The sequence below is a fragment of the Thermoascus crustaceus genome, assembly GCF_041956765.1.
Source record: "Thermoascus crustaceus strain CBS 181.67 unplaced genomic scaffold VTN00scaffold_3, whole genome shotgun sequence".
Lineage (NCBI taxonomy): Eukaryota > Fungi > Ascomycota > Eurotiomycetes > Eurotiales > Thermoascaceae > Thermoascus > Thermoascus crustaceus.
The window spans coordinates 2,558,818-2,580,690 of NW_027192529.1; the positions used below are offsets into that span (position 1 = coordinate 2,558,818).

At 52.9% G+C, this 21,873-nt stretch overlaps 6 protein-coding genes across 6 annotated transcripts; 4 read left to right on the forward strand and 2 right to left on the reverse strand.

Annotated features, from left to right (window-relative positions):
* Positions 1-106: 106 nt before the first annotated feature.
* VTN00DRAFT_6118 (uncharacterized protein) lies at positions 107-1,488 on the forward strand (the record flags this gene model as incomplete). The annotated part of the gene is made up of 6 exons (XM_069432719.1): positions 107-161; positions 217-475; positions 599-762; positions 834-1,033; positions 1,102-1,252; positions 1,358-1,488. 6 exons carry the CDS (start codon positions 107-109, stop codon positions 1,486-1,488), a joined length of 960 nt encoding a protein of 319 aa, XP_069288550.1.
* Positions 1,489-3,529: 2,041 nt separating this feature from the next.
* On the forward strand, positions 3,530-6,772 carry VTN00DRAFT_6119 (uncharacterized protein; the record flags this gene model as incomplete). The annotated part of the gene is made up of 1 exon (XM_069432720.1): positions 3,530-6,772. One exon carries the CDS (start codon positions 3,530-3,532, stop codon positions 6,770-6,772), a length of 3,243 nt encoding a protein of 1,080 aa, XP_069288551.1.
* A 672-nt stretch (positions 6,773-7,444) lies between these two features.
* Positions 7,445-8,651, forward strand: VTN00DRAFT_6120 (uncharacterized protein; the record flags this gene model as incomplete). The annotated part of the gene is made up of 2 exons (XM_069432722.1): positions 7,445-7,672; positions 7,773-8,651. The coding sequence occupies 2 exons, from the start codon at positions 7,445-7,447 to the stop codon at positions 8,649-8,651; spliced, it is 1,107 nt and encodes a 368-aa protein (XP_069288552.1).
* A 718-nt stretch (positions 8,652-9,369) lies between these two features.
* VTN00DRAFT_6121 (uncharacterized protein) lies at positions 9,370-13,055 on the forward strand (the record flags this gene model as incomplete). The annotated part of the gene is made up of 3 exons (XM_069432723.1): positions 9,370-10,183; positions 10,248-10,599; positions 10,658-13,055. The coding sequence occupies 3 exons, from the start codon at positions 9,370-9,372 to the stop codon at positions 13,053-13,055; spliced, it is 3,564 nt and encodes a 1,187-aa protein (XP_069288553.1).
* Positions 13,056-15,277: 2,222 nt separating this feature from the next.
* On the reverse strand, positions 15,278-20,933 carry VTN00DRAFT_6122 (uncharacterized protein; the record flags this gene model as incomplete). Its single annotated transcript, XM_069432724.1, has 3 exons — positions 15,278-16,021; positions 16,074-16,343; positions 16,410-20,933. 3 exons carry the CDS (start codon positions 20,931-20,933, stop codon positions 15,278-15,280), a joined length of 5,538 nt encoding a protein of 1,845 aa, XP_069288554.1.
* Positions 20,934-21,051: 118 nt separating this feature from the next.
* VTN00DRAFT_6123 (uncharacterized protein) lies at positions 21,052-21,639 on the reverse strand (the record flags this gene model as incomplete). The annotated part of the gene is made up of 1 exon (XM_069432725.1): positions 21,052-21,639. One exon carries the CDS (start codon positions 21,637-21,639, stop codon positions 21,052-21,054), a length of 588 nt encoding a protein of 195 aa, XP_069288555.1.
* Positions 21,640-21,873: the final 234 nt, after the last annotated feature.

Genomic DNA, 21,873 nt, shown 5'->3' on the forward strand with positions numbered 1-21,873 from the left:
TTGTCTGCTCCTTGAAGGGTCTGCCCGGTCTGTACGGTACCTGTACCAGTACTCCACCATCCCTCTTCATTCCATGCCATCACAATCATCAGCTCCAGCACCCACAATGCCCCTCCCAAAGTCAGACTACGTGAGCGATGTCTGGAAAGACGGTCTCTTCAGTAAGTCTGTGAAAACACTTTTATGAACTTTGCAGTCTAACCCCATATCTACCAGAAAATAAGGTCGTCTTCTGTACCGGCGGCGCAGGAACCATCTGCAGCGCCCAGGTCCGCGCGATGGTCCACCTGGGCGCAGATGCGTGCATCATAGGCAGAAATGTCGAGAAGACAGAAAAGATGGCCAAAGACATTGCTACCGCTAGGCCTGGGGCCAAAGTAATCGGCATTGGAGCTGTGGATGTGCGGAGTTTCGATAGCTTGAAGAGAGCGGTGGACCGCTGTGTCGAGGAGCTTGGGGGGATTGACTTTGTGATGTATGCATCCTCCCTATCTCAGACTCAGCACTGCCTACTTCGGTCAAAGAAGTGATGATGACGATGATGGAGCGATATGGAAATGGTATGATGCACCATCCATCAACGCTAACGTTCATACAGTGCCGGCGCAGCAGGGAACTTCCTCGCATCCATCAACCAGCTCTCCGTCAACGCCTTCAAGTCCGTCATAGACATCGACATCTTAGGCTCATACAACACGCTCAAAGCTACCATGCCACACCTTCTCAAGTCCGCCGCGAAGCACAAGGTGGACCCGGAAACCCGTAAGCAGACATATGTCTTTTTTTTTGGGAGTACACATTCTAAGCTTTGAGTTGCGAGTTTCTTCTTGTAGTCAAACCCGCTTCCGGAGGCACAGGAGGACGCATCATCTTCATCAGCGCAGCCATCCATTACACCGGTATTCCCTTCCAGACGCACGTCTCGGTCGCCAAGGCCGGTGTGGATGCACTGTCGAACAATGTCGCGATCGAGTTCGGTCCTCTGGGAGTGACCTCGAATATCATCGCTCCGGGGCCGATCGCTAACACGGAGGTATGGGATGATATTCTCCTGACTGTCTTTATCGGATGTAGAAAAAGCTGATTTTCACATCTTTACAGGGCGTCGAGCGCATCTTCCCCGCCTCAGGCCGGCAGACCGTGACCAAACTGCAGCCGCTGGGCAGATTCGGCTCAGTCAGGGACATCGCGGACGCGACGGTCTATCTCTTCTCGGACACTGGAAGCTACGTGAGCGGACAGATACTGGTTGGTGAGTACACCCCACCCTGAGCCTCAATCCTAGCTTTGAGGGATAATCTCTATCTCCATGCGCATAAACTAACCATATCCCTCTTTTTTTCTTAAACTCCAACAGTGGACGGCGCATCCTGGCGCACATCCAACACCGCGGTCGGTGTCGGTCTAAGCTATCCGGACTGTCTCCTCTCAGAAGAGGCGGTTGAGGATGTGAAGGGGAAGAAGAGGAAGTCTGAATCAAAACTCTAAACTCTAGATTAGATCTGTTTAGAAAGAAAAGAGAGAAGGAAAGGTGGAGGTTGGACAGGCACTGGTTGCCTCTTTTCAAGTCTAGGTAGGTAGGTCGACATATATACCTAATCTTTAGGCGTTCCACGTAATCTGTCCTCGTATACATCCTAGTTCTGAGTATGTATAGAGAGTATGTGAGTTGGGTTGATCTAGGAGCTGCTGGAGGGGGAAAAAATCAAAGAATGTGAAGTTGGACAGTAGCAGTAAGCAGCACTCTATCTATCTGTCACGGGAGGCCTAAAGCTCTTGGCCAAACTTGTGGGAGTTTATCTTGAGAAACAGGAAACAAGTAATATAGCTTGCCTTTCTAGGTCTGATTTTGAACTAGTTATCTATATAACTATATATATTAACCACTTATTGTTTATTACTTTTTTTTCTTATACATTTTTCCTTCTTTCACATGTCAGAGTAGGTTGATTGTCAGGGACTACTTAAAGTGCTATTGTCTATTTATTCATCATCTATCTCCATTCACCTACTTATTTATTCATTCAAAGAAACAGGAACCAAGACAAAGGGAATGGATGGTATGGATTATAATAACAATAGGCTTTTCCTATTACTGTACGATAAAGAATACTAAAAGGAATTACAGTATGGATATATCTACCTACTTAATGTACATGTACAGTACATACCCTGGGCAGGTGGGTGAGAGGTTAGCTCCTCCCTACTTACCTTGACAGATCTATCAATGTTCAGCGTGATACGTCTCCAGATCCATATCAATGCCATAATATCAGTGACAGTCAGCATATACAGACGCCAGGAGAATCGGCCTGGAACATAACTCCGTGACGGAGAATAATCTAGTTTGGTAACTACAGAGTGCCCAGACTTCCCGGGGAAACTCGCTTGTGGATACTGCGGTGGATTTCCGATTTAGGAAATATCTGTCTCGAATTCACGGAGAAGGGTTGTGAATCACCCACGGAGGGGGCCATTCATTGGAGTGAATGACAATTTGGTTGGGACTCACCGTCAATAGCGGGTAAATATTCACGGAATGTGCCCCTCTGGCTGGCGATGACTTCCTCCATCCTCTTAAGGATCCCAAAGTCTTCTCTTTGTCCTTTTCTCTTTCCAGGTTCCTCACACCTACCTACCCTACTCACCTCCTCTTTTCTAACTGTACCATATCCATCATCTTCGCTCTTGCCTCAAGAGAGACCTTCTCCATCTGCCTGAGGCTATAGAGCTCTTGCTATCGTGACCATCGATACCACTTCCCCCACGGAGTGTTTTGATACAGTTTTCTGTCTGCACCTAGGAACACAGCAATGTCGGGATAACCGTGTGAGTCTCTCCACGCCATCTAAATCCTTGTTGTCGGCAGTTATCTTCGAAATAGAGACAGACGAGGTGTGTTCTGGGCGATATTGATATCCTGTGCTGACAGATATATTTGGATAGTCTCCTCCCTCTTTACCGAGCCTCATACTTTGGTACTTGGACCCAGATAGGTATTCAAGGACAGTTGCTCGGTCCTCAGTCCTGTAGCCGCTCTTCTCTCCTGTCGGCAAAAGTCCATTCTCATACCGGGGGTTGGCGAAGGATAGCTGCCCGTTAACCCTCTGTCGTATCTTCACGCTCCCTCTTCTTCTCTCCTTTCGACAGGATCTCTATTGTGACCCCTGGAGCCCGTAAAGTGCCGCAGAGCACTTGGTCCTGTTTGGAAGATTGTCGGAGAACATCTGCTTTTGCTCCACATCTCTATCCTGTCCTTCCACTTCTTCTCTCCAATACCAAACTCCCATTTTGCGAATGTTTCTGGATCAATAAGTGGACCGTTGTCCTGTCTCACGGCTATTCTTTTCATGTCTTTATTCAGAGAATCACTGCAGTCGTTGGAACAGTTAGCTGCTCCTGCTCCTTTATTCTCTTGTTTTGATACTTTCTCCCCTTTTTACACCTTGATACAGCGGATCATTGAAGGAAACTTGCTCTCTGTTGTGACTCGATCTTACACTTTCTCCTCCGATAACACCTACTCCACATGTTTCCTGCGAAAAGGGGCAAGTCCCTCGGGGCTGCCTCGAACGACAAGGATGTAGCCGACATGATGAACAAGGTCCTGAAAGATGGGATAATGACCATAGAAGAGAAATTCGACTGGCTCTGCATGACCGTGACGGACCAGCAAGAGCTCATCGAAAAGAGAGACCTGCAGCTCATCACTCTGAATAGAGAAACCGAGACCCTGCAGCTTAAGGTCGTTGACCTAAATGACCAGATTGCGATATACCGCCAGCAGGTGGAGCTGCAGGAACAGGAACTGAGTAAGAGCGACATTCTCAAGAAGGAGATGGCCCGCCAGGACCTTGTCAAAGAGGGATTTATAAAGTCCGCAGAGAGTTCGAATAAGCGGCTGGCGGAAGAAAACGCCTCGCTGTCCGAGTTGATCGGCTGCTCCGCCAAGCGCGCGAGGATCCTGGAGAACGTGGCGGAGTACCAGGAGGAAGAGATCGGGGATCTCCAGGCACAGGTAGTCCTGAGCGAAAGCAACCTCGTGGCTTACGAGGAGGAGATCATGCTGTGCCGAGAGGAACGTCGGCAGTGGGAAATCGAGGCTGGGTCGGGGTCCCTGGAGGAAGAGAACCAGAGGCTCAAGAATCGTCTTTCCAGGGCTATCGAGATGGCGGACGAAGCGGAGAGCAGGGTTCTGGTAACCCGTAAGTCGACCGGGTTGCAGAAAGCCAAGACTCGGGTCCTCTATACCAGAGAGGGCAAGACCAAAGGGACCGAAACTCAGGAACAGCGACAGGAGACACCTGTTCAGGAGCCTTCCAAGTCGTCTTACGACGAGTCCGGCTTGCCGCCGGTAGACATCGACACGACACTGGCAGATGAAGAGCCCGCCGAGGAACTTACTGCCGATGAAGATGACTCCGACGAGAGTGTCGAATCTGACGCCGACGAAGATGAGGGCCCCCGGCTGCAGTTTCAAGGAGCCATTTGCCGGGCACAGGAAGCCCCGAAGAGCCAGCCGCAGCCACAAGGAGGCCCTACTAGGGGGATGCAATTCGCGTCACCCAAGTACCAGCCATGGAATATGCCCGGTCTACGGTCAGACAAGGATACGCATGGGCTGCAACTTCAGGGGACTCTGTATTCCTCGTCAAGCTCGCCAAACTATACGCCGGAATATACACGTATAGAGCCCCAGATGGACATTGGGCCTCGTCCGCTCCCTTCCCAGATGTCACCGGACACTCTCGCGATCCAACAGAGCTTCCCATCAGATCGAGTCGTACCAGGCCCGTTGGGAAAAGTGTATGGGCCGGGGGTCCAAGTGAGCCCTTTCTCTTGGATCCCGTTCGGCGGGAGCTTCTCTGGCCAGTCTGCGTTTCCGTCGACGAATGACTCCCTCTCAACGCTGCAGAGTGACCTTCTGTCGTCCTTAGATGAAGTTGAGCAGAAGGTGGAACAGAAGGCTCTGGAGGAAGATAAAGGGCAGGAATCTGGCGAAAGTGACAATGATGAGCAATCTATCGTAGGTTCCGTGACAGGCTCCAAGCAAATGTCAATTGCGTATGAGAGCTCATCAATCGAATACTCGCTAAATAAACGGCGGAGGATGAACGATGAGTCGGCTTCCCTGCTCTCGGTCCTTCCTCGCTCTGAAACTCCTCCGCCGGAAGAGCCAGAAACCCGAGATGAGCACATGGAGGATGACGCCGACGCAAACGGTCAAGGAAGTCTCTTTTTGACCCCGGCCGCTAACATTCCTCCCATTCAGCAGATCTCCTCTGCCCAAGATCTCCCTGAGAGACAAGACGAGGAGACTATGCTGGAGGCAGGAGCCGGAGATGGGAAAGATGAAGATATGAAAGATCTCGGTCACTCCAACAACCGTTCTACATCGGAAGAACGACCCAGCATGCCCAAAGGCTGGGACAAAAGCTACCACACTTCACCCAAGTTCTCGCCGTCGAGCCACTTCAGTGGACGTTCCTCTGCAGTTAGCGATAGCTTTGAGTATGAGGATGAAATTATAAGGGCCAGGCACAGAATGTACGAGATGATCCGAGACAGCATGCGTGCCGAAGAGCTATCGCAGCGTCTGTCAAATGTGCATCTTGTGGACACTTCCCACGGGCCGGTTAGCATGACCCCAACGTCGCAGAAACTGGAAAAGAAGCGCAAGAGGCAAAAATTGAGCGACGACGTGTCCGAGAGTGAAGGCGAAAAAGAAGTCACCTCTGCAATCCAGGCTCTGCCAGTGGACGAGCCCGAGACAGAGAGGTTTGCTCAAGAGCCATCTCCACCAGTGAAGACTGCAGAATCCGGAACACAGACTGAGGTCGAATGGTACCAAGAGGCATGGTGTCAGACAGAGGAGCATTTGATAATCTCAAATGGAACCCAGACAGTGGAGAATCCTGCGGCGTCGAATGGAACACAGACAGAGAGTCTCATGATCTCCAATGGTATTCGGACGGAGGAACATCCGACGACCTCGACTGGGACTCAGACACAGGAATATCCCAGAGTCTCGAATGAAGTCCAGACAGAGGAGTATTTGATGGCGTCGAATGGAACCCAGACTGAGGTGCATCTCATGGTATCGAATGGGGTCCAGACAGAAGAGTACCCTGCGGTCTCTTATGGGATGCAGACGGAGGAGCATCACCTAGTGTCGAGAGGGACTCAGACGCGGCGGAGACGTCGGCGGCCTGGTAAGCACGCATTTACACAGACCCAGTCGTGGCATGCTAGCGAGAGCGGAACCCAGACAAAGGTCGTGGAGGTAGTGGCTGCCTCTGCTCAAACAGATGTGGTTTCGACGGTCAATGCAGGCACTCAGGCAATCGTACTGCCATCAGGTTCCAGCACCAGAGACGCCAAAGCTCAGACAGAAGCTTCTTCGCACACAGACATCGTCCCGATGGTTAATGCAGACACTGAGACAATTCCCCTGCCAGCGGGCTTCAGCACTAGGGATGCCGACACCCAGGTGGAGGAGCCCTGTGTCGAAGTTGTAGTTGTCAAGGAAGTGCGCAGCAACTCTCATTCAAATGGCCTGTTGCAATGGTTATCCACTGGTCTGGTCATCATGCTCCTCGTCTGCCTGTGGATGTCTGGGAGGGAGCGTCGGATGTGGCTGCAAGCCAACGACGTGTCACGCCAGACTCTCGTGGACATACGAGATGGTGCACCTATGAGATTCCAATGGCTCCAGATGCTGGACTTTGAGATTGCTAGGTGGTTGAAGATAGACCTGGTTGGGCTTGGGTAAGACTGCTCTATAAGGTCTTGGGGGAAGTATTCTTGGATACCTTGAATTGTTTCTAGAGATGCAGTGGCACTGTTTCTCTTCTTTTTTTTTTTTTTTTTTTGCTATGAATAAATATGGCGCGCCTTCCACCTATGGCCTATGGGTGGAGCAGATAGTGTCATATGTTCTTTTGTCTCTTAATTCTTTGTTCTCTGTCCTGATATTTATATTGGCATGTTCTCCGCCTTCGGGTGTTGAAGGACGCAACTTGTGTGAGTAGCAGCAAGGAGTTCTGGGAAAACCTAAATTAAACCAGCTATCTTATTGATTAGGAATTGAGAGATAGATGACGAGAGAATAGCACAGATATGACAACGCAGACAAGGTGGAGATGTAGAGACGAGACTCGTAGGGCTGTCTCGTGACGTCTGGCCGATTTTGCCTCAGGCGCCGAGAGTGACAGGCGCGCCATACCAAGTAAGGAAAGCGGTGGGCAGGGGTTGCGTCACCCTCGTCAGACCAGGTCGTCAGCCTCGCGCGAGCATCCCATCCTATCCTTCCTGGCCTCATCCCAATCCCATCCTCCATCAGTGACTTATCATCAGTTCGTCTCAGACACTTTTATATTCATCACTATTTCTCTACGTTCGTTTTTCCTTCCTATGGTTGTTCTCTTCTAACCCTTTCTCCACCATGATCATCCGCTCCCTTTTTGCCGCAGGCGCCCTGTCGCTGGGCGCCTCAGCTTTCCTGGTGGTTCCAGAGCTGGACACCTCCGTCCAGCCTCCTGAGACTGTCCGCCATTTCGATGCCCACAACGCTCATAGCCAGGAAGTTCGTCTTGCGTGCATTGAGTGCCCTTTCCCTGAAGTTGGTGCCAATGGAAAAATCAGCTGGACTGATGGTTTCGACACCTCTTTGGTTTGTCTTAACCCCCCCCCCCCTTTACCCCGCTATATCCGACGTCCCCAGGGCGGAGAGCCTGTGAGTCCTGAACCTTCAATGTGCTGACTTCCCATAGGCTTTGAACTTTTCTACTGAAGATGGCCGCCTCCTGGTGAACGACCGCCAGATAATGCCTCCACCGGCCCATCCACTGAGCGTTCAGGCCGTCCTGCGACGAGAGTCTGATGGCCTGGAGACTGACCCCATAAGCCTTGGCTCGGCCCTCGAGGTCATGCCGATTGTTGCTGCCAAGGACGACCCTGGTGCGCAGCTGCTTTCCGTCCGCTTCACTGTTCTTGATCTCGCGGGCCACCCCGTCCCTCTGGAGACGGTGGCTATGGCTGTCATCAATACCAGCGAGGGACAGCTGTACATTGCCAGAACCGAGGTCGAGGAGACCGGCCCAGATCGTCTCTCGTGGAAGCAATGCCGTGGCGAGCCCAAGTGCCTGAGAAGGCTCCTGTTTGCCCGCCTCCGGGCTCTGATCGCGGGTGCCAAGGCTAGGATGATGCGCGTGGCTTCAAGACTCCCCATCTCCAAGGGCTGCCATGGTAAGCCTCGTTTGATGCAGGGTCACCCTTCAAAACATCTTCCCGACGGGGAGCGGCCACCCTTCTGGCGCCACGGTGGTCTTCCACACCGTCCTCACCACCACATGCACCACAGCGGCTGGGAGCGGACCTTCTCCCGCATTGTCCGCTTCATCGTTATTCCCGCTGTTCTGGGTGTCCTGGCGGGTCTGGTTGCCAGTGCTATCGGCATGCTGGTTGGCCAAGTCATCGTGTTCTTGTGGCACCGCTATCGCCGCTGCGGAACAGACCGCTCTACCAGCACTGTGGAATACGGAACTGACACCGAGAAAGAGGCTCTTATGGCGGAGTCTCCCGATGATCTTCCACCTCAGTACGATGAGGAGGACCACGGCGTCATCTCCTTGCCAACGGAGAAGCAGTAGACCACTGGCGGACACCACGCGGACACCGATCTGCTAGCAATTCGAAGGCGCCAGAGTAACTATTACCAATGGCAATATTTGGTCTAAGAATGGTACAAGACGGATATAGTTTGGGATGGCAATTTGATATGGCGAACCAGGAATAGGCGCATCGACTTTCTTTTCCTTCTCTTTCCCTTTTTTTTTCCTTTTTCCTTAGTGTAGCTAGCTATCCAAAAATCTGACATGTATCTTTGCAGCAATCACCTTTCCCTGTATCTACATATAGCGCGCAGTAGTTCTGCTCCGCCTTGGTGCTAGACAGCCGGTCGTTGCAGCGTCTCCATCCGGAACGTGCAGATCTTAGGGCAGACGCGGCATCACGTGACAGCGGTGCCTCCGCCGGGGGGTCTCCGTTCTGGACGTCCGCAGTTCCACCCCCTCAACATGCCAGACTGCGCTCGACGTCCTCAAGGCGCTCCGATTCGTTCATGAGATCGACAGCGCCGGCTGGACGATGTTGCAGCGGCTCTTACGATGACCATTCAGCTTCTGCGCTTCTGCTTCCTACACTTCCAGACGTGGGCGCTCTCGCATACCTCCGCCCGTGGTTGAACGCGAGCTCTAGTTCAGCCTCGCTGCTCCATCCAGTGCTGTCTGCTTCATATCACTCAGGGGGCTGCTGCAAGGCTAGGATAAATCGAAGATATCTCCTGCCCCGTTATACGCAGCCCGCGCCATGTTCCAGCTGTCGTCCCTCGTCCAGAAGGCCCAGTCCCTGATCGACCCGGCCAACTTCAACATCCCGGCCATCACCACCTCTGACCGCAACCCCTCCAAAGCCTCTCTGTTCCGCCAGCAGTTCCGCCTTCCTGACTCGCAGAATCCGCTGCAGGAGATCGCTGCGGAGCTGACCCTGCCGATCCCGCACAGCTCATCCTCTTCCGCAACACACAGCGAACGCTCTCGCGATCTCGACCGTGCGGGCAACCGGTATACAGGCAGGCTACACCTGAGTGAACGCTTCCTGTGCTTCTCCACGCAGCCTACGAGCTTTGCACCCTCCGCGAGCCTCAGTGCCTCGACCGCTTTTACCGGTCAGACAAATGGCACCGGACCGTCGGGAAACGGTTTCACTCTTCCGCTCTGCTCCATCCGTCGTGTGGAGCGCCTCAACAGCCTGAGCCATATCTTCTCGCTGGCATTGACAACGTGGAATGGGGCATTGGGCAAGCAGGCTCAAGATGCGGAGTTTGTACCGCAGCGCTTCACCATCCAGCTGATCGGCAGCAGGCAGGCCTGCGAGCGGTTCTGTGATGGTTTGAAGAAAGGGCTGCGGGAAGCGATGAAGGAGATTGAGAACTTGCGGGTGGTGGTGGCGGACTGCTACTCCGAGTACCTGCTCACGGGCGGCAAGACAAAGGGTCAAGAGGGGGACCCCGCAGTCCGTCAGCCGCCTGATGCTGGGCTGGGCATGGTTTTCCGATATCCTGGAGATGCTCGCAAGCTCAGAGATCGGAGTAAGATGAGGTTGTGGGGGGAGTACTTTAGAGGTATGTCGCTGTAATACCCTCGAGGCATTTCCTGTCTTGATTATTAAGCCACCTTGTGTTGTAGAAAACGGGCGCAATGCCACCCTCATTAGACAACCGACCTTCCACAAGCTCATAAGGGTGGGATTACCGAATCGTCTGCGAGGGGAGATATGGGAGATCACATCCGGATCTCTCTATGTACGTCTGCGGTCTCCTAAACTGTACACTGAGACGCTGTCCAAGTTTTCCGGACGGGAATCCCTCGCGATAGATGAGATCGAGAAGGATTTGAACAGAAGTCTTCCTGAGTATCCTGGCTTTCAGAGTGAAGAAGGAATTGGGCGGCTGCGGCGGGTTTTGACGGCCTACAGTTGGATCAATGAACAGATAGGCTATTGCCAGGCCATGAATATTGTGGTTGCCGCTCTACTAATGTACGTTCCCCTGTCCATCTGACTCTTCTTCGCCTTTCCTAAATACTAACTTGGGTAGATATATGTCTGAGGCACAGGCCTTCTTCCTCCTGTCAGTACTCTGTGATCGTCTTCTACCAGGATACTACTCAACGACCATGTATGGCACACTGCTGGACCAGAAGGTTTTTGAATCGCTCGTCGAGAAAACCATGCCGGTGTTGTGGGACCATCTGGTCAAGTCAGATGTACAGCTTTCTGTTGTTTCGTTGCCGTGGTTTCTTTCTCTGTATATCAACTCAATGCCCTTGGTGTTTGCTTTCCGTGTTTTGGATGTATTCTTCCTCGAAGGCCCCAAGGTATTATTTCAGGTTGGCCTGGCCATCCTTCGCATCAACGGAGAGGAACTTCTCGACGTTCAGGACGACGGTTCCTTCATTTCCATTCTGAAGTCGTACTTCTCCCGGCTCGACGAATCCGCACATCCGCGGTCGGAGAACCCTAAGTTGAGGGCCATCACCCGATTCCAGGAGTTGATGGTGGTCGCTTTCAAGGAATTCTCCGGCATTACCCATCAGACTATCACGGAGCAGCGTGCCAAGCACAAGGATGCGGTCCTGGAGAATATTGAAAGTTTCGCGAAGCGGACGTCGATCCGGAACTTGGGACCCGAAAGTAAACGTCTTAGTGTCGACGACCTCGGGGCGATATATGACCGCTTCTATGAGGTGCTCTATAACCGCCAGCAGAAGCAGAAGTTGATCGAGGAGGAGAAGAGACGGCAGGAGAAGAAAAAGATCGAACGACTGTCGATCCTTGGACCTCCCGTTGACGCAGAAGTTGGTCGTGTCGGCCTTGGTCCGAGCCCGACTCATATGGACTACGACGCATTCAGGGAGTTCCTTGCGGCCACGGCCAGGTGGGCCGTTGCCGACTCTCCTAATCCATCAAGGAAAGATTCCGCGTCTGAAAATAATTCGGGTTTCAAAGCGTACGGCAGATTCTTTACGAAACAAGACAACACGCCAGAGCCGGCGGACCACGAATTCATGCGGCGACTGTTCCGCAAGTGGGACACAGAAGGCACCGAAAGTCTGACCTTACAGAATGTCGTCAATGGCCTGGCGCGCATCAAGGGCACACGGGATATCATGAACACAATCAACTACTTCTTCGAGCTCTACGATGACAACGGCAATGGCCAGGTAGACCGGGAAGGAATCCTTAGGATGTCTGAGGCGCTGCTATTTCTATCCCGGCGAGGCTTTGGGGGCATGGTGACCCCCAGCGATCCACCCGAGGATGTCAACGATGCCAACCTGACTCCGTACGAGCGCGAACAGAGAGATAAGGCCAGACTGAGCACGGACGAGCGGTTCCTGGGTAGTGTCAGCTCATTCATACGGCGCTGCTTCGAATACGCCGACCCAAGCCATCCGCAGTCGCCGCAGAAAGCTAGCGCCCGTGCGGAGGAGGATACGGCGGCTGACAAGCTAGGCGCGTTTAGCATTGGGGATGATGAGGAAGACCTGCTCGAGATTGACGAGAAACCTAAGTCGTCCGGAGGTGACGCCTTGAACCCACCATCGACTCCGCAGATTGCCCAGGCCTCGTCCCCGACCTCTCCCAGCCGGAAAGAGTCCGCGAATCTCGCCCTCGATCCCAACAACCCATTGCACATCACCCTCCCAACCTTCCGCATGGTCATTCTGGCCGACGAGCTTCTCGAGCAATTCTTCGAAACCTTCTTCCCGCAGTCCTTCCACCTGTCCGATCACCCACACCCCGCATCTCTCGCCCCATCATCCTCCCTTTCCTCCAACCTCACCACCTTCTCCAATATCGGCACCAAGACCGCCCAACAATCACCCTCCGCCGCCTCCGCCACCCCCATCGCCGGCGCTTCAGCCGGTATCATACCCCCCGGAAAGGGCCTGCGCGGGGTCCTCGACAACATCGTCTCCGACGGCATGCGCATGGCCGCCGAAGTCAAGAAGAAGATGGACGAAGCCCAGCGTGAGATGGAACGTAACGCCCTCGGCGGTCGCGACGGAGCCGACGACGACGATGACGAAGATGACGATGACTACGATCGTCGCGGCGGACCGTCCGACACGACCCCCATGATCGGCGGCATCGCCAGCTGGGGCGCAGGCGCATACAGTGGCGACCCTGACCGGCGCAGCGTCCGCGACGCGGATCGCGATCTGCTCGAGGGTGCGGAGGTTGTGAGCGTCAGGGCCACATCGATGATCGACGGGAAGGAGGGACATGATGATGGTGGTAATAACAACACTGACAATAATAACAACAACAACACAACAGCAACCTCGGCGCCTGGTGCGGGAGAGGGAGAGGGAGAAGGAGAGAATGGAGATGGAAATGGAATTGGAATTGTCAATGCAGCCGACGATGGGAAGTCAGCATCGAAAGATGGCGGTGGCGTTGTAAGCAAGGTTGTGGAGTTTGAATCTTGAAATCTTGATTCGGTTATTGGTCCTTCTTTTAACAATCTCTCTTCCTTCCATCTCATTCTATTTCTCTTTTGTCATTTCCCTCCTCCCTCCCTTCAGGGGTTGAGGCTCTGTGTGTGTGTGGACCTCAGGTGTCCGTCTTGTGTCTTGTCATAGTAATGGGTGTTTTCCTTTCCTTTTTTTAGGTTTTCATTTCTAGGAAGAACAGAACAGGTCTGGTCAGGTTTTGATTGATCTATTTATTTTAGGTCCGGTACAACAACTAAGACTAAGAGTTTGCTTGATACTACATCATGTTTATCCCGAGGTTATCAGATCAGATCAGATCAGATCAACGTTTGTCATTTCTATCCATATCATATCAGAATCCAGATTACATCATTATTACCTTGAAACAATGAGCCCTACACCCTCCAGCTATAACGAACCAAACCAGTTAAACCAGATTGCTCCACTATCGACACGTTATCATATCTGTCCTGTTCGACGATTGTACTCCGTAGAATAGATTGAGATAAAACGAATTTTGGCTGCATTATTTATATACACATATCTTCAGAAATATATATATATGCAAAATCGATTATTTTAGTTATTTGGTTTTCGACTTGTCCCTGTCCCTCTCTCTCTCTCTGGCTTCAAACCATGGATACTCACCCTATGTGACGGCGCTCAGGCATAGCAATTAATATATTAACTATGGTATACAAGATCCAAAGCATGAGGAAAGAAAAGAGGAATTATGGGCATGGTGGGAGTTCCAAGATATAGGCGGATTGGTGCGTCAGAACCATGCCGCTTATCTGACCGCCTACCTACTCAGTTCTATCAGTCAGTCCACGCCGCGCCGTCACAATACCCCCTGTCCAAGCCACCTTTGTTGCTGCTTTTTGCTATATTTTGCCTTGCACTGGCTTTTCCTAGAGTATATGACTTGTCATAGTGTCCTGGTACCCTCCAGCGGCTTCAAAATTATGTGGTTTTAGAATAGGAATCAGCCAAGCCAAAGAGTATGCAGATTGCTCACCCGGATCCTCATCTAGATCCTAGGTGGATGATAGGCAGATTGAATGGCAGCAGACCAAATGATTTGAGAATTTTCAACTTCTTCCACCAACTGGCAAGTACTTTTGTTCATATTCTATGTAGGCAAAAGGTCGGGGGCGGCGCGGAGCGCCGCCACGAGGCCTTGTATATACATATATACCGTATCCCTACAGATATGATATATCAACATCTTACTGTCAGACCAAAATCATCAAAACAGGAGATCAATCAATCAATGGATTAGGTAGATTAGGTAGATAAAATAGGATAGATAAAAAGAAGTTGGGTCTGATGTGTTATATCCCGTAGCATTTGATTTCAATTGTAGATATGTATGTATAAATAACCTGGAGTCTGTTCGTTTATTTATAGATTTGATTTGCCCATTCAATTCCTTTTTTATACACAAATCCTGTAACCAACTAACTAGCCTAAGTAAAACTAAACTACCTAACTAGCTAGTTAATTGTCCTGTCTACCTAACCTACCCCCTCCTCATATCCAATATTCTAACCCAGCATAGACCGATCCTATCCTATCCAACCTTACCCCACCAAATCCAAAGCAGTCAAGTGAACTACAGTGCAGTGTAGCACTGCATAAACCATGAAACAATGAAAAGATGCAAAAGCAGAAGCTAGTTAGTTTTTTTTCTAGCTAGCAGTAGTTAACTGAGTGTAGGTAGCTCAAAATCCAAATCCCCAACAAGTGTGTGACTGGTATGGTATCTAGAGTTTTGAAAAGCGAAAATCGTGACGAGCAAAAAAGAAGAAAAAGAAAAGAAAAGCACCTTTTTCAACAGCAGAAAATAAGACGGTGTGTCTCGAAAGTCCACGGACAAGAAGAGAAGAGTAAAGACCAAACTCAGGTTTCAAAAAAAATGAATCCATCAAAGATCAGTGCCAATGGGGCCATTTCAACATTTTCACCAGTGAGAAAGAGAAAAGGAAGAGAACCAAAGAAGATAGAGAAGAGGAGTCACATGCTTAAATAAACCCGCCGTAAAAAAAGGCTCCCAGTGATGAAATTCCCATAAAGCCTGCTCCAGCACATTTTCTTGCGCTAGGCTTTCAACGCAGAAATTGAAAGAAATAGAACGCGTAGTGCCCAATCAAAAAGTGGAAGGTGAGAAACGGGAAAATGAATATACGAAAACGAAACCAAGAACCCTATTCCAATCAATCCTTCTGCACCTCATTCTCAATCAACTCGAGCACGATCTGACTGCGCTCATACTCCGGATGCTGCATGCAGATCTTGACCGTGTGACCCGAAGTCGCCATCGCCGCGCCGTTAGTGATGCCACTGCTAGAGTTGAAATTGGCGGAACCGGCCACGCTACTTCCGGTAACGACATTATTGGCGCCGTAACCAGGCATCAGGCTGCCGTCGTCCAGACAGACAACGTTGCGACCGGGAATAACCTGCCTCAGGCGACCGTTCATGGCGTTGCGGACCTCGACAAAGTCCTCGTTGAGCAGGATGAGGAATTTCCCGTACAGACAGGCTGTGTGGGCGCGGCCCACGAACTCCATGACCACGCTGCGCGAGACGTCGCCGTGCTTGTTGACGTAGACGGCACATTCGCTGTACGCGACCAGGAACTCGCTGTCGCTGAGGCGGAACATGCCCAGCGGGCGGAGGTCTTTGATCCGGTTGGCGATGCTGGTCAGATGCACCTGCGCTTCAGGCGTGTCAGACCGCAAATTCGGGACGGACCACGGTTGCTTCTTGTCGAGGGTGAGCACTTCGATGCCGCGCTGAGTTGAGATGGCAAGCGAGGAATGGAACAGGTTGATGCCGTAGCTTTCTGCGGGGATGTAGAAGTCATCGTATTCGCGGAAGAACTCTGTCCGCCCACGCCGCAGGGGGAAGAAACGGGAACGGCTGGTTGCGGACTTTTGGAGGACTGGCTCAAGGACCTATAACAGATCAGCATGCGCAATAAAAAGACTGAGGAGACAGAGAACGAACCTTGAACGTCGAGGAAATACCATCCCGCTTCTTGTAGAACACCAGCGTGCGGTCCTTCGTACGCCCAGCAGCGAAGAAGCCGACTTCGCGACTACCGGATAGCTTCTGTGGAGCCCGTCTCGCGGAGTCGTTCGAGGTCTGCGAAGGTACTCCAGTTTCAGGACAGACAACATCCAGATGGTACGCAATCAGGGACTTGTCGGCGATCAGCAGAAAGAGGTTAAATTCCTCAAAGACGGCAATCTGCGTGACGCGCATGATTTGTATCGCCTAGTAAGTCAGGTCAGTTTAATCTGTTCTCCGACGCTAAATACGAGTCTGGGAACAACAACATACCCTAATCCACCCACGCGGCTCATTATAGTCAGAGATGAATACACCATAGTCCGTACCAATCGCGCACATCATCCGTCCAGGCGGCTGTTGAAACACTGTGGCACAGTGGACGGCCGCCCTGCAGACGGGTGGTGGCCTCGACGCCCGGGTGCCCGTATACTTCTGTTCTACTTCTCTAATCGCCCGATCCAGAGGCGTGCCCTTGATGAGCACACTCTTGGAACCAGGAGATCCGTCCGAATAAGCGAACGCAGTATCCGCCAGCACACGCAGCCTGAACGGTTCTGCGTTCTGTGCAAACAGAGATGCAGCGTGCTTGGTCTTGGCCTCGATGATCTTCTCGCACCACTCTTGACGGTTCTGCGCCGAAGATGCGTAGAGTGTGTACGCCCCGGTCTTGCCTAGATGCTTGATCCTGAATGGATAGAGGATCTTGTCGTCCTTCGGGTTGTCCACAGAAGTGCTAGGGACCAGCGTCTTGCCAGACGCCGATGTTCCCGCAGATGAAGCGGAATTGCTGCTATTGGTGTGCGTCAGCGCCGCTGTTGGAGGTGCAACGGATGAGATGCCCTTGACGGAAGACTTGACCACAGGGTCATCGTTCGTACTCTCAAGCACCAGGAGGTCCATCGGGATTGGCAGTTTCGAGACGTCATAGGTCTCATATTTCAGAGTTCTTGACGGATCTCTATTCATGACCGTCTTGGCCAGCACCAAGTAGTGGTCGAACAGGATAGCATGGGTGTCCACGAGGTTGAACCTTGTCCTCGTTCCTGGCCGCTGCAAATCACCTCGGAAGATGATCTCCCGACCTAAATGTTCTAGGTTGAGTTCCACCTCCTTCTTCATCTCCGGCCGGAGCTGCAGCTTGGCTGACAGTTCAAGAAGGTCAACCTTCTTGCTCATCTCACCGACCTTGTTGTCGCACTCCAACGCCACCACCTTGATCTCTTCGATGGCCTGCGCCAGGTTCGTCTTCTCCTCCGAGTCCTTGACCATGTTCTTGTGCACAGTCGACAGGAGAAGCGTGTATCGCTGAATCCTAGTGATAGGGGCCTTGAGGTAAGTATCCCAGCTGAGACGATTCGATATCTTGTTTTCGCGAGCATGGTTCAGGAACTGCCTGAAGTGTATGTTCCTCTCTGCTTCCCTTCGAACAAGGTAGTTGGCATTGGGGAACGTGGCAGCATATTCGATGTATGCTGTCTTCGCCTTGCGGATCCACTCCCGGAAGATGTCGCTGAACCCGACGATGAAAGGACCCTGTTCCTTCTGGCGGTACTTGAGCTGGGCAAGCAGGTGGTCTTCGTTGACCTTCTTTACTGCGTCTACCTTGCCGAAAACGTCGTTCAAGAACCTGTTCAGGCGCTTCGGATTGATCACAGGCGGCTGCATAGTCGCCAACTGGTCGCGGTACAGTTCCCGCAGAATATCCAACTGTCCGATGTACGCATCTTCCGTGGTGACGATCTCGTGGAGATTGTTCTGACGATCAATCTCTTTTTTCGGGTAGGACTCCCACACTTCTTTCGGGACTTTGTAGAATGTGACCCAGTCCTCGGCCTTTCTCTGCGGTTCCATAACCTGCGCCTTCAGGTTGACCTTCTTGAGAGTCCTCATACAGTGGTGAGAATAGCAGCGACCGAAGATCTCGGTCTCCTGTACATGAAGCCTTGACGAGTAACAACCACGTCCGGTGATCTGGTACAGGACTCCAGAGAGAGTTCCCGATCCAAACTTGACCCACTCCTCATCCTTCACCAGCGCTCCCTCCTCCAACATGTTCTTGACCACGCGAGCACCAAGTGTCTCAGCGTCGGCGATATTCATCGTCGGGACTTTGTGCGTGAACAGCGCAACAATCGCGTCAACGATGGCCTGCTCCTTCAGGTCGGTTTCCTCCTCACTCAGATCTCTGATCCACGCAACAACGGCGCTAAGGGCCCATGGTTCAGAGCATTTCTTGAACTGCTCCGACGAAAGCTTGGCAGGATTGAATTTCTTGCGTCGTCCAGAAGGAATCGTAGGCAGATCGAGAGTGATGGCGCTCGGCTGGATAGTCGCATCGAACCCATGGGAGGCCGTCTGCTGCTGTCGAACCAGTTCCTGCTGCGATCTGTGCTTCGCTCTATCTGCGTCCGTTTTCGACCTGATAGGGGGATCAGTACGGGGTGTGCTACTGTGACTCGACAAGGACGTCGACCGCGGCACCGGTGACGGGCTAAGCAGTGTCTGTCCGTATGAGTCTGGAGAAGCAGGATACGAAGGGTTTGTATACTGGCCGTATGGCTGTGTGTTGTTCTGCTCCCGGTGCCGATACGTCCCAGCGGGCATCAGGTGTGCTGCAAGATTGGCATTCTTCGCCGGCTCAACCGGCGCAGGTGGCAGCGGCCGCATGCCCGGGTGGAAGAAAAGGTCACCAGGCTCTCCCTTGTCTGGACTCTCACTGCCAGACCGGTCTTCACCGTGAGAGTGTGCGAAAGCCCCGTCACCCTCATCACCATCGTCGAAACTCATCCTCCGCCCGAGATGACTCGGTTCTGACAAACCGCCTGTACCACCCGTATCCACCCGTGCGCTCGAGGAAAACGGAGGGAATACAGGATCTTCAGGCACAGCAGGATACTCGTACTCATCCGAGTAATGTCCTGCGTCGTCAACGGGCGGATCATCGCTTCTGAATGACCCGGAAGTGGGGGCAATGCGATCATGGTCAACTTCATCATGGCCATATGCATCAGGGGTATAAGTCGGTTCATCACCATAGTGCATATTTGCTTCATAGCCACCGCCATATAGCGAAAGATCATGGGTCGCGAAGTCACTGTCGCTGTCCGGATCCTGCTCTTGATACCGTCTGACAGACGACTGGGACCCATAAGCACTCAAGATCGAGGTTGTTGTGACACTGCGCTCCCGAGCATGCTGACGCTCAGCTTGTGCTCTCTCTTCCTCGTCAGCCATCTGCATCATGGCCAGACCGGCGGCAGCTTCTGCATCACTATCATCGCTGTAAGCATCGTAGTTAACATACTGCCCGGTACCCGTGGCTATGCTGCCATTAGTATGCGTATGTCTTTCATCAGGCGACAGCTGAATATCTGAGAACGCGAAGACGGTGCCAGGTTCCTCGACCTCCCGAATTGATCCATGCCGTTCGACACGCGATGCCCGCGAGGCCCGCGAGCTGTGCCGCCGCGTCGTCCCCGCAGGTCTACCTTCCATTACCGCAGCTTCTACCTCCCTCATAATTTCATCATAGGTCAACTCCTCCTCATGCCTGGAACCATTTTGAGCACTCGGGAAGGCAGGCTCATCTTCTGCATCCGGTGGGGGTCCTGGCAAAGGTCGTGACTGGGGATGCCGAGTCAGAGTGTCAGTTCGCCGCGGGGGCAACTGCGACTGGGTCTGGTAAGTAGGAGGCGTGGGCAGAGAACCTCTCGGTGACGGGTGGGAGCCGCTACGTCGCTTTCTGAGCTGGTCGCTCTGCGATAGATGTGCAGGAGGCTCCGGAGGCTGCTCCTGTACGGGAGAGGACTCGGTGCGGCCAGGGACGGCAGGCAAGTATGAAGAGCTCTGTGACCCACGCATGTAGTATGACAAGACAGAGGTTGTGCTTCCAGCAGAATAGGCGGCGGTCACCGGCGAGGAAGGCACAGGGGTGTACGTAGAGGGTCGCGGCGGAGCGGAGGTGATCGGTTGCGCAAGGGTTGGAGAGTAGCTATACTGAGGATCGGACGAATAATCGGAGTAGTGCGCAGAGTGACGCCTACCGTACGGGCGATCTGGCCCTCGAGGGGGCGGAGGCGGAGGAATCTGCGCGTATGGTGCCGTGGGGCTCTGGACGTGATTTTGTGCATAACTCGGTGAAGTAGCAACTGCTTGCCGTCCATACCCACTTGCTATGGCTGTAGATTGGTAGACCGCTGGGTTATACTGCTGATATCCAGAACCGGAGCTGCTGTACTGCGCGCTGCTCAAGCCGGTGTATGCCTGGGGGTTGTAAGTTGTATGCGATAGCGATTGGGAATGCGGACGCCCGAACTGCTGAGGATTGTAGGCAGGTTGGCTCGAAGATACCGAGGAGGCGGGCGGTTGATACTGGTGCTGATAGCCCGACAGCGCGGTACCATGCGATGATGTGCGGCTGGCTATCGACTGCTGCGAACTCGCCGCGGAGAACTGCGAATGCCTCGATCCCAAGCTGGCCTGCCCCGTGCCGGCGTTGCTATACCTGGTATATCCTCCTCCGCCCGCACCGTGGCCGCCCTGCACCGGATAGCCAGCGTTTCCGTCTGCTGCTCTCGAGTTGTGGCCGCGCGGGCTGTCAAAGAAAGCGACGTCGTCTCCGGCATTATAACTGGGGACCCGCCGCAATTCGTGGTGGTACTCCTGCTGCGCGGGGGATTGATGCGACGCATAGGTAGCATACTGGCTCTGATATGTCTGCGACTGCGACGACGGAACGGAGGTATTGTTGGACTGGCCGTAGTACGCCGAGTGGCCGTTCGGATAATGGGCCATTGTGGTAGAGGGATATACGAGCGTCGGGAGCGCTCGACCTAAGGCTCAACTGGATGCCGCTTATGGACTCGATCGAAACCGAACCAGAGCGTCGGAGCGTGGCCCGTCCAGGGCGTGGTCAACGAACGACTCGGACAGAATCGACAGGAACGGAGGAGGTCGACGACGTCAGACGAGTTGAGGGGGAGAGTGTGATCTGGCTCTCAAGGGGATCGATCGCATCCAGACGTGGTTGGTGGATGGTCGTGCGCGCAATCAAAGATCGGAGATGGAGCACCGGCCGTGGCATCCCCACCACGGCTCGCAACGGCGTCTGGCAGCAGAACGCAAGACTCCAGAAAGAGGGAATCAGCGGTGCAAAAGAGCGACGATCGATCGAGTGAGACGCGGACGAGAGAGCAGGTCGACGGTGACGGCCGGACGGACTCGTGACGAGGCCGATCAGACCGTCAGGGCGGCCCCAGGTACAAGTACGTGCTCTGCCGCGGTGGATGCTAGGGAAATGAAGTAACGGTACAGCCCCGACCGTCCGCGTGGAACGTGCCTCGGCGGAGGCCGCGCCGGGGCCACAGGGCTGAACGATTCTCCTCTCAACACTCACAATAACAGGGATCCCCGCTTCAAGCCCTTCGACCCCAGGCTGCCTTGTCTGCTTGTCAGAGAGTTCTCCGAGGCATCTCTTAGCTGCTTCTCCTTCAAAGTGCATGTTGTTCATTACTAGGTAACCATAGGTGGCACCAAATGGAGAAACTGAACTACTGCTGAATCTTCCCTTGTTGCCATATCGCGCAGCGAAAGATGGACTCTTTTTATTCTGACAGGCACTGGAGGAAGTAACAGCGAGACAAATAGAAACAGCAGTAAACCTCTCACCGCCGTGTCATGGTAAATATACAAGATGCGTTCTGTACAAGCCTGAATCACAGCAATCAGCAGACAG